The sequence below is a fragment of the Monodon monoceros genome, unplaced genomic scaffold (assembly GCF_005190385.1).
Source record: "Monodon monoceros isolate NGI ecotype Baffin Bay Population unplaced genomic scaffold, NGI_Narwhal_1 Super_Scaffold_16, whole genome shotgun sequence".
Lineage (NCBI taxonomy): Eukaryota > Metazoa > Chordata > Mammalia > Artiodactyla > Monodontidae > Monodon > Monodon monoceros.
Genome location: NW_021703772.1, coordinates 66,972,324 through 66,984,651, shown reverse-complemented (window position 1 = coordinate 66,984,651; position 12,328 = coordinate 66,972,324). Strand labels below are relative to the sequence as shown.

General features: G+C 36.8%; 1 protein-coding gene across 7 annotated transcripts in view; it reads right to left on the bottom strand.

Annotated features, from left to right (window-relative positions):
- The window catches only part of COBLL1 (cordon-bleu WH2 repeat protein like 1), a 162,156-nt gene that overhangs the window by 15,160 nt on the left and 134,668 nt on the right, over nucleotides 1-12,328 (bottom strand). For all 7 annotated transcript variants that reach the window (XM_029225801.1, XM_029225802.1, XM_029225804.1 and 4 more), the window contains 5 exons: nucleotides 8,933-9,086; nucleotides 8,385-8,459; nucleotides 7,108-7,227; nucleotides 2,068-2,302; nucleotides 953-1,047 (listed from right to left, as the gene is read on the bottom strand). In XM_029225801.1, coding sequence (XP_029081634.1) covers nucleotides 953-1,047; nucleotides 2,068-2,302; nucleotides 7,108-7,227; nucleotides 8,385-8,459; nucleotides 8,933-9,086 — 679 coding nt within the window. The remainder of the gene's footprint in view (nucleotides 1-952; nucleotides 1,048-2,067; nucleotides 2,303-7,107; nucleotides 7,228-8,384; nucleotides 8,460-8,932; nucleotides 9,087-12,328) is intronic.

Below are 12,328 nucleotides of genomic sequence, written 5' to 3'. Positions count from 1 at the left end.
CTCCACAACGGGAGAGGCCACAGCAGTGAGAGGCCTGCGTACCGCAAAAAAAAAAAAAAAAAACAAAAACCATTGTGTATTCCTTGCATCTTCTATTTGTATAGTATCATTTTTCTGAAATTCAATCCTAAATATGTATTTTAACCATATCTCAGTATTCTCCTATAAGGAATTCAAACAAAGTAGCAGATATAATTTCTATGATCAAAGACTGTCCAATCCAACTGAGTAGTCGAGAACAGAGAACTACATGGCTTCTAGTAATCAAGTAACAGAATAAGTAAAGTGGCAGGATTTGGATAATAGTTGAATGAGTGAAGATAGGTGGAAAATTATTTTCCAGGCAAAGATAAAAATGAGCATAGGCCTAATGATAGAACTGAGTGAAATATATCATGAGAAAGAGAATAAACTGTCTTGATTGGGGGGTGGGGAGTGGGAAATACTGGTAAGCACTATTACATAATTAGATGGTTTGGGCCTGAAAAATCAAGCAGACAAGTTTCACCTTAGGTATAGCAACCCGACTATGAAATAAAACAGGCTTGGGTTAGGGAGACAGTAGAAGGAAAAAAGAGAAGTAGATCATAAGTATACACACAGTATACATCTTTAAGATCCAAGATCTAGGTTAGATAGATAACCTCTAAGATTTAACAACAACATTAGAACACATGGTAGGTAGAAGCACATTTTGGAATCAACACGTATTGAACACATACTGCCTGAGTTCAAATTTGAGGTTCACCACTTACTAACTGTGGGACCTCAGGTGAGTTACATAATGTCTTTGTGGCTTTATTATCTGTAAGATGGGACTAAAGTAATAATACCCATAAATGAGTTAATATACAAGATTAAATGAGTTAATATATATAAAGTGTTTAAGAAAGGTCCTTGGCACATAGCAAGTGCTATGAAAGTGTTGGCTATTAGTGTTTATAGAACTCACCATTCTCCTGGTTTGGGCCCGGTGACCTCAGGTTTCTTACACTGTCAACCACCCTTGCTTTGTTGCTTGAATTACACACCATAATGTGTGGTCCTCTGTAAAATATGATATTGTATGTTATATATTGATACTATTGAAACACACATACACGATGATAAAACAGGCAATAATTTCCAAAGACAGATGGACTGGAATAATCATCTTTTTCTGCCAAATATTAGAAATTTAATAGCAAAGAAAGAATACAACTGAGAGGAAATGCTGCTATGAAACATTAGCTTTCATATGGTGACCCTGTTACAAAGAAAGATGTAAGAAGCTTGGTAAAATGGACACTTTCCCCAAGACAGTGTCTTTTTGTTATTATCAATTATTATCTTTTAAAGAAAAAGGAACTAAATGAAATGTACTCTCATAGACATTTTCCTTGCATCTGGCAAGGTCACCTTGTGGCAAGTCAGGATGTGAACTGACTTCATTGGGGGTTTTTTTGGTGATACAAGAGATTAATTTGGAGACAATCCCATGCAAATTATAATAAAACTTTGATAAAATGGTTTATTTTGCCTACTTGATTTCATCTTTATTCATAGTGTGGCATTTCTAACAGAATGTAAGTATACTTTAACTTTCGATTCCTAGGACCAAGGGGAAGGTAGGTGCATTCTCTGCTTCATAAAGTTGACTACAAAAATAGTATTAGTGATTTAACATCATATTCTAAGAGGCAGAATTGTTTTATATAGCAGTTAGTAAAAATTCTTCAGGAGCATTTGGTGAAAATTGAAAATTAAATATTTCATTTAGGCCCTATTAGGTAATAGGCAAAACAAACGCAACACAAACAAAAATGCTAATCTTCATACAAAATAACTACATGTTATGGTTGGTCTGCCACAGGGATACCAGAACTGTTGGATTTGATTTTATTTAAAAACAATCACATGTAAATTGATACTTTATGAATAAACATTTTTTTAAATGGTTGTAAAAGGGATAAAGTATAAGCTAAAGAAATGACTCTACTTGTGTTTAAAATATCAGTTCTACATTTCAGAAGACTAGTATCAATTAAACAAACCACCACCACCACGTCTGGCATACAGACTACTTACTGTCCATCTGTGTTTCTAGTTCCTTGTTTTTCTTCTCTGGAGTTTTGTGAGGACTCTCCAGTATCACTGCCAAGGGCTGAGTCAGGATCACTTTTCAGTGTATTTATTATATCAGTAGATACAGTAGGAATGTCTTGCGACTTCAGAGAAGTATTTTCAGCCTCATCTTTAGGCACTTCACTCAGTTCTTGCTTTTCATCTACCTCTTCAAGGCTGTAATCAGAGCTTATTCCAGCTACAAAGAAATGAAGATATAATCCTAAATATTAATTTGCCTCATTCATCCTGTGCAATCCTGGCAAGGAAGGAATTTTTAAAATAATAATTAGTTGGACTCTTTTAAATTCTGATTCAAAGCTAATAGTAAAATACTTTTCTAATGGTGAATAATTATGTTAACATATAATCAGATTATCTCAGACATACATTTCTGAAAATAATATGCTGTCTCTCTCAGTTTTATTCATGGTAGAAAAAAAGAGGTTATTTAAGCTCATAAGCTTCAAGTTATATATTTCATTTAAGAATGTATCTTTCAATTTAAATGATTTTTACCTTGATGCAATGGCTTTAAATGTAAACAAAAAGAACACGAGATTTTTAGATTGGCTCCAAGTGTACTTATAAAGTTTGACTCAGTAATTATCAGTACTAACTACGATTGAGAATTATCTGAGCATCTTTTAAAAATACTGATGCTCACCTCTAATCCACATCTGTTAAATCAGAATCTCTGAAGGGAGGGACCAAGAATTTTTTTAAGGTTCTTTCAGGTGATTCTAGTGTGCAGCCAAGGTGAGAAGCCATTTACTTAGATGCTTAATATAATTTTTAATATACAAATAGAATAAGTATTATGCAATGAAAATTAATTTTAACTCCTACTCAGTTTGATTCTCAGAGGCAACTTCCCTTAACAGTTTTTTTTCCTCTATATTATCAGAAAGTATAATGAGCATATACCGTTTAAGCAGATACACATACATTTCCTTCTTTCTCTCAATTCTTGGTTTATTTAATATAAATGGAAGCATAATATACCTGATGTTTTTCACTAACTTTTTTTTCCTCCACTTAACTATGTCTTAAAGGTCTTCCCATATCAGTATGTGTGTGTGTATGACTCTCTTCAATAGCTGTGGTTAATATTTCATTGAATGAAATTGTTTTATTATAATTTCTTAGCACTAACACCAAATGGCCAACAGGGTAAAAGAGGAGACATCCTAAGCAATTGGTGTCCACACTAGCTGTGAAAGTAAATTTAAACCAAAGAATGAGGTTCTGGATCTTTGCTTATTTTAATACAATTCAGGGCTTCCCTGGTGGCGCAGTGGTTAAGAATCCGCCTGCCAGTGCAGAGGACATGGGTTTGAGCCCTGATCCGGGAAGATCCCACATGCCGCGGAGCAACTAAGCCCGTGTGCCACCACTACTGAGCCTGTGCTCTAGAGCCCGTGAGCCACAAATGCTGAGCCCACGTGCTACAACTACTGAAGCCCACGCACTTAGCTCCACAACAAGAGAAGCCGCCGCAATGAGAAGCCCTTGCACCGCAATGAAGAGTAGCCCCCGCTCGCTGCAACTAGAGAAAAGCCCGCGTGCAGCAACGAAGACCCAACGCAGCCAAAAATAAATAATAAATAATAAATGTATAAAAATAAATAAATATAATTCAACACTTCCACTTACATAACAGTAGCTGAACAAAGTTTAATTTTACCACAATAGAGGGGTAAAAAGGGTAGTATAGCACTGGATGATAGTGAGCAGCACATCTACAAAATTTAACAAAAAAGTTTAACGTATTTGAAGAATATGTGAAATACTTAAAATGTATTTCTTTAATTGTATCTTTAAGCATATAGACAGAAAGGTATGCTATTTGTGCTTTTTAATAAATATGGGGAATTTTAATGACATTTTTATTGTAAATTAAAAAACAGATTACTTAGAAAAAACATTAAAGAATTTGACTTTAAGGGCTCCCTGCTGGTGCAGTGGTTAAGAATCCACCAGCCAATGCCGGGGACATGGGTTTGAGCCCTGGTCTAGGAAGATCCCACATGCCGCGGAGCAACTAAGCGCATGTGCTGCAACTACTGAGCCTGCACTCGAGCCCACGTGCCACAACTACTTAGCCCACGTACCTAGAGCCTGTGCTCCACGACAAGACGCTGCTGCAATGAGAAGCCCAAACGCCACAACGAAGAGTAGCCCCCGCTTGACGCAACTAAAGAAAGCCCATGTGCAGCAACTAAGATCCAACGCAGCCAAAAATAATTTATAAAAAAAAAAGAATTTGACTTTAAGTAAATTTATATATAAAAATATATGTAGGGCTTCCCTGGTGGCGCAGTGGTTGAGAGTCCGCCTGCCGATGCAGGGGACACGGGTTCGTGCCCCGGTCCAGGAAGATCCCAAATGCCGTGGAGCGGCTGGGCCCGTGAGCCATGGCCACTGAGCCTGCGCGTCCGGAGCCTGTGCTCCGCAACGGGAGAGGCCACAACAGTGAGAGGCCCGCGTACCGCAAAAAAAAAAAAAAAAAAAATGTATATATGTATATATATGTACTTATATATATATAAATCGTGCTTTATCATGACATGAAATAGTTATTTTGATGCTAATGTACAATATTATGCCTTTACAATAGCATATTACATCTATACAGTAAGAGTATATTTACATAATTTGAAAACTGTGTATCAAGGAAAAATGAAAGGCCATTATGGTTTAGATCCAAGTATGTTTTATAGATGGCTCCTTGGTATATATTAAGCTCTTTTGGAAATTATATTAACTGAGGTAACATTTAGCAAATTATTGATCTTTCTCCCTATTTCTCTACACAACTTTTCTTTAAAAAGTCGAGGTCTTCAACTTTCTTTAAGTATGAGGTCCTCACTGAGAAACTGGTCTCAAAGTATGAAGAATGAGTCACATGTTTCAGAAATCTTTTCAAATTATTTTTTTCTGGGGTTTTATAACTTAGTAGTTATAAGCATCATACAGGCTTTCTTAAATATATTTGAACTGCATTCCTGTCATTAAAAGTCTTAGAAAAGGCTGTGATTCTTTTTAAAAATTCTAACCAAGAGCACTTTCACACTTTGTTGTTTGACTAGTACAGATTTTTTCCAAGCTTTAAAAAATATTAAATCAAGTTTGTTTTGTATGTGTTAACAGACTTATACTATGGCCAGATTTTAGAACTACAGCAATAACAACAAAACAAAGTGGGGGCTGTGAACAGTGAATAATTTTCACAAATGTTAGATCACAACTATCATATTTCAGCTTCACATGTTCTAAGGGAAGAGAATTCACTTTCAAAGAACAGAGTATCCAAAACTTTAGTGTAGCTGTAAGATATAACAACTTCCACAATATGTTTAGAAAATTATAAAAAAATCATTTGAAATTGTAATTGTTGAAATTTCTTTTACACTTACTTAGCTTTCTAATATAATTTGAATATATTTATCTTAATATTTTCAGTCCTTCTAAAGGTTGCAAAATTGACTGAAACAAAAAATAAAATTAAAAAATTATTTTAAATTCACAAAATATGTGTAAAAGAAATTTAAATAAACTTAGTTTGTAGCATCTTATAAGTTATTAAAGCTTAAAATTTCACTAAGCCTTTTGGGACATCTTGTGTATTTTTCCTGGAGATGGTCAAAGGGCAGAATTGTTTGACAGATACTACTCTTTGCTAAAACAGAATTGTATCAGATTAAATCTATTCTGGTGAACTTTTTAAAAAAAATTCATTTATTCAAAAAAGTGTTCACTGTGTCAGACACTGCTGTAATTTCCGACAGAGTTGTTTTCTCTTTCATTTTTAAAAACTGAGGTATAATTTCAGTAAGATTCATCATTTTTGGAATACATTTTGTAATGTCCAGTTTTGACATCTATCTATCTTTCTGTGACCACCACCACAATCAAGATGTAGAACAATTTCATCAGCTTCCAAAATCCCCCAGGCTCCTTAGTAATCAACTCCTCTCTCTAACCCCAGCCCCTGGCAGCAATTATCCCTATAGTTATGCCTTTGCAAGAATGTCATATAAATGAAATCATACAGCATCTAACCATTTAAGTCTAGCTTCCTTCATTTAACAATGTATTTAAGATTTTAGCCATGTTGTTGCATGTATTAGTTATTTGTTCCTTCTTTTGGCTAGGTTGTAGTATTCCAACATATGGACAAACTATATTTTGTTTATCCATTCCTCAGTTTAGGGACATTGGGTTGTTTCCCATTTTTGACAATTACATAAATTCCATAATAATTCACACGCAGGTTTTTGTATGCACATTCGTTTTCACTTTTCTTGAGAAGTCTTAGGAGTGGGATTTCTGGGTCATATAGAAAATGAATCCTTATTTTTACTTAAAAAAAAAAAAACCTGCTAAAGTATTTCCCAAACTGGCCACACAATTTTTCATTCCTTTAACGAGTATATGATAGTATACTTATTTTAAACAACTGGTTTGAGGTGGTAAGGGCTTTTTCTGAGTCACTGAAAAATTGAGTAAAATTATTTATGATAGAATTCAGATATTACCTAACTATGAAGTTTTGCCATATGGTAACAAAAAAATTTCGATCACTTAAAAATAAAAATCCCAATCAAAAGCAATACTATAGAAATAAGCCATGCCTAGATAACAACAAAAGAGTAGTTCAATAAAGAAAAAAAATATATATGTATTCTTTTATATTTATATAGTTATATGTTGAAAATAATAAAGTTCAAACAGTTTTGCCAAAAAGCAGAAAGCTAAATAGAAGAGAAGCTGAAATCCTTCAGAGCCACTGATTTTATCATCTTACATGTTGCCATATTCATTCACTATGTGATTAGGGAAAACATCAAACTCCAAAAATTTCAAGTGACAAGGCAGAAACTACTATTTTTTTTATGAGACATTTTTACACAAGGAATCAGCAAGTAACCAAATCTAAATGTGATGACATCTCAATCTGTCTTAAACAAAGCAGCAGGCAGGAAAGGCCAGGTCACCTACATGGCAGAGATGCGGCAGCTACCTCGGGCGTTCCAGGGCACTCCGAGAGAGGGGCTTCGGCCGGCAGCTGGGGCACAGCGCACTGTTCGTGACCGGGGAGCCCAGAGCCAAGGGAGGATTCTGCCAAAGAAGTAAAATCTGTGGAAATGGCACTTAGAAAACAGAATTAAGCAAGCAGAGACCAAGAAGCATTTCACAAGAAATTAGATATGTTAACTCACAATTAGCCATGCATTAAATAAGAAGAGGTAAAAGGGGAAAAAAAGGAAGAAAAACAGCTATCAAGCAAAGTTTGAATAGCAGCCACTTTTCTCTAATACTTCCGAAATCTTCTCATTTCATTTATATAGTTCGATATTATTTAATAAATTTCCTTTGTGAAGCAGAATGGTATCATTGATATTATTCTGGGTAAGACTTGAGAAAAATCATTACTAGTTACCTAATGATAGTGTTTTTAATCACAGAGGAAAGGAGAATTCTATATCAAAATCTTAAATTCCTAAATATCACCTAAGGATTAAAAGATTCAGGAGCATTTGGGTGCTTCTGAGTTTTTCTGTATTTGTGAATGTGAATTATAAAAATGAGGTAGTTAAGCAATTTTTATACCTATCAAATTATTTCCGTGCTAAAGTACTGACATAGTAATATTCTATTTTTGATTAAACATTATTAGTCTGTCATATTCATTTACACCTAACTTTAAGCCTAACGATTAAGAAATTTTATCATACTTATAGCTACTAAATAGCTATTATTAAAAATATTAAGGAACAGTATTAGATTTTTACTGACACTTATTTGGAGAGAATCCAAAATAAAACTATGTAATAGAAAATATGTCATAATAAATTTTTACCATCAGATTAGGACAATATGAATTCACAACTACAACAGTTGCATAAAGAGTGATGCTTAACACCTTCATGTGAGTTTTCTTCTGAACACACCAAGGTTCATTCCTAACTAAGATGTGTCATTCCTCTTGGGGAGAAGATTAATAAATGGCAACCTGACATTGCATAAGGAAAAGCAGGAGACCTAGTAGGAAAAGCACTCAAGGTACCATCGCAGAACTAAAATTTTGATTTCTGTGTTTCACGCTCTGAACTCAGGGAGGGGAATATTTTTCATTTCATACTATATAACGTGGGAAATGAAGACAAAGCATCTGTATCTCCTTCATATACAGAGCATTACGACTAGATTCATTCCTCAACTGTCCTGGAAGTTCCTTCTCAGTGGTTACATGATGTGGAACAGAGGTGTCAGACCTGGGCTGGACAGGCCCTCAGAAGAGTTTGCTTCTAAAACACTGTCTGTAGGAACTGCAGGTACCGACTGCAGGGCTAGAAGACAGAAGAAACACAACTTCTGAGCAAGTCACATTCACCAATGAAACAATTCCTTAGTACCTTAACTTAAGTCATTTTTATATAATTCAGAAAAAGATAGCCCTAACCTTATTAGAAGCCACTGTACTTGTCTAGCTGTGATACAGCTAAACTCTATTTTGATTCCCAGTCCTACATGTAGTCAATCCTGGAAAGGCAGTATCTTTCTGAATAGACTCACAAATTATAACATGTTCATTTTAGGATAATGGAGCTGTACAGTTTTAAATTTTGTTATGCAGATTTTTCAAAGGTAGTGAGAATAATCAGGGACTATCTAAGCACTACTATTAAAATCAATTAATTAAAAGCCTAAGTTTAAGTACTAATATTATTTAATAAAAAGATGTGATTTATAACCTATATCATTTCTATTGTCTATATTAAAGAAAACACAACACTAATATTAATGGGAAAAGTAACATTACCAGTCACGTGACTATTTTCATCACTTTGTTGCAGGGCTGTTTTGGAGGGTGGGGAAGGTGCTTTTCGCTTTGTCCTTTTCAAAGATGAATTCCCACCGGATGTGCTACCGAGCTGCAGAGAGCCTGTCCTCACTCTGCCTGCTCCAGAGGAACGCTATGGAAAACAAAGTGACCGAATAGAATCTCTATTCAGAAATGAACAGCAAACTTCAGGAAGACACTGACCTTTACATCAAACACATCGTATGCCAATATGGAACATAATGGTCATTCATTCAAAAAGCATTTACGGAGTATCTGCCACGTGTCAGAGACGGATACGTAAAGAAAAGTATAATAGGATGCTTCTCAGTAAGGTTAGGCTAGAATGGGAGGCTGGCATGTAAACAACTAATGAAAATGTAGAACACTCATAGGCAACGCAGTTAAAAACTAGCTTTCAAAGGAAAATCTAGAGAAAATACTGGATGTAAAGTAAGAAGTGAAAAAGGGAAGAATATCTGTACATTAAGACTGGCTTGATTAATCTTTCTTTTTGGCACAATACATCAATGACAAACATTTCAAAAATCTATATGTCTACCAAAGGCGAGGTCATTTGAGGTACTCGACTCTATACACAGCTAATGCTCACACTCCCAGCATGTGACTGTCAGCAGGCTGGCCGGTTCCTCCTGGCCCATTGCCACGTCATCTTGCTCTTTCCCCTTACAACAAACCTGCTTAAAAGTGTTATTCATAGTTTTTTTCCTCCAATTTCTCATCTCCCACTTGAACCCCTCCAATCAGATTTTTCTCAACCTTTGATCCATTAAAACTATTCCTATCTGTGAGATAATAGAAAATATATAATGGTCTCTGCCCACATTCCTGGCACAGAGCTCCTAAAACCCTTGAACTTTCCTAAGTGACAAGAACACTAGTAGCATCTCTTGGTCTAATATTGGTCTTGGGCCCCAGTTCCTGACACAGAGCTCCTGAAACCTTTGTAATTTCCTGGATGATAGGAGTACCTTTTGTTGTAATGAGGCAACTCTGGATGGGCTCCTGGATGAGGGCTGGTCATCGGAAAGTCATGATTAGAAGCCTGGAATTTTCAGCCCTGCCCTCATTCTCTTGAGAAGGGAGAAGGGTTGAAAATGGAGTTAATGACTGATCATGCCTATGTGATGAGGCTGCCGTAAAATCACAAAAGTATGGAGTTCAGAGAGCTTCCAGGTCAGTGCACACGTGGAGGTGCTGGGAGAGTGGCATACCTGGACAGGTAGTGCAAGCCCCATGCCCCTCCCCACATACCTTGCCCTATACATCTCTTCCATCTAGATGTTCATCTATATACTTTATCATATCCCTTAGGAAACTGGTAAATGTAAGCAAGTGTTTCCCTGAATTCTGTGAGCCATTCTAGCAAATTAATCAAACCTGAGGAGGGAGTCGAAGGAACCTCTGATTTATAGCCAGTTGGTCAGAAGTATAGGTAACAACCTGGACTTGTGGTTGGCATCTGAAGTCCAAGAAAGGGGTCACTGGAATCTCTAATCAATAGCTGGTTGGTCAGGAGCAGAGGTGATAACTTGGGCTTGTGACTGGTGCCCGTAGTGTGTGTAGGAAAGGGAGGGCCATCTTGTGGGACTGAGCCCTTATCCTGTGGAATCTGATGTTGTCTCTGGGTAGATGGTGTCAGAATTTAGCTAAATGCTGGTATCTAAAAATTGCCTGGCAGTGTGCGGAAAACCTCCACACGTTTGTTGAACAGAAGTGAAATGTTTTTGTGTGAGCAGCAAAGGAGACTCACAGGGAAGAAACACACAGTAGGAAAGAACTGGGTTTTTCCCTACATGGGTAGAAAACTGAGTTTTTCCTTTACACTATCAAAGTCATCAATGACCTCCCTCATGACTAAATCAGTGGTTACTTCTTAGAACTCACTTGTTTGACATATTAGCAGAATTAAACAGTTGACCACCCTCTAAAATCTTCTTTTCCTTATACCCAGAATACTATTTCCTTACTCTGCAAAGATCTGAACTGTTTTCTGTGTTGGTTCCTTTTCATCTAGTCCTTGGACATATTCTCTTTAGAATCTATACTCATTCTTGGTAGTGTCTGCTATCTCTGGGTTTTATGTATTATTTATATGTTGATGATTTCCAAATTATGTCTGCATCCTGGACCTCTGTCTGATCTTCATCTAATGTTGAAGCCCATTTCAAACTCAGCATATCTAAAACTAAGATCCTGCTAATCCTCCTTTCATCTCCCCCATTAAAAACAACCCCTGTTCTCACAGTCTTCCCTGTTTCAATAAAAACAGCAAGTCATTATTCCATTTGTTCATGCCAGAAACTTTGGAGTCACCCTCCCATGTCCCCTCTCTCTCACACTCCATATCAAGTCCATCCTATTGGCTCATCCAGCTCAACTGCTACCACAGAGTGAGCCATCACTAAGAACCTTCTAATTGGATTGCTTCTTCCACGTTGCTTCCCTAGAGTCCTTCCTCAATATAGCAGCAAAGGATCCTGTTAAAATAAAAATCAGGTGAAGGCACTTTGTTCAATACCCACTAATAATTTCCCAATTGGTACAGAAAAGCTAAAGGCCTTGTAATGAGTTGTAAGGCCATTGGCGACCTGGCCCCTAGATCTCTCTGACCACCTCCTTCTCCAGGTGTGGAGCAGAGTGAGCCACACTGGCCTTCACACTGCTCCTCAAATGTGCCAGGAGTGTTCCCACCTCAGAGTGGTTGCCCTTGCTGTCCCTGTCCCTGGAATGCTCTTCCGATAACTTAATGTCTTACCCCATCATCTTCTTCAGGTCGTTTCTCAAATGTCACCTTTTCAGTGAGCTCCTCCTTGACTTCCCCCCGCCCCCGCCGCCTCAACAATTCCTATCCGTCTTCCCAGCTTGATCTTATGATCAGCATTTAATCACTCTCTAACATACCACAGAGTTGGCCTCTTTACCTTGTTTATTGTTGCTTCCACCAGGTTTGACTCTATAAGGGCAAGGATATTTTTTCCTCCTATTTTGCTCACTTCCGTGTCTCCAGAACAAAGTCTGTCTCATAGAAGTTTCTCAATAGATTCGTGTTGAGTGAATGAAAGAAATGAACCAAATACTGCCTTCCTCATTTGCAAATAAAAGGCCTTGATAAACTTGGACTAGGAGAGCTTGGGCCATTCCAATCTTAAGAGACAATGTAAGTACAACTAAGGGAAGTGGCCTAGTTCATAAGATGTTTATCAGTCATTATGTCTTGCTATATACCACAAAAAAGTTAGCAAATTTACTATTTTGTAGTGTTATAATATTTCTGCCAGAGAAGAAAGGAAGCCTGCTCTCACAGAGAAAAGTCTGAGTTAGCTGTCATCACTGCCAGTTCTGTTAGGGACA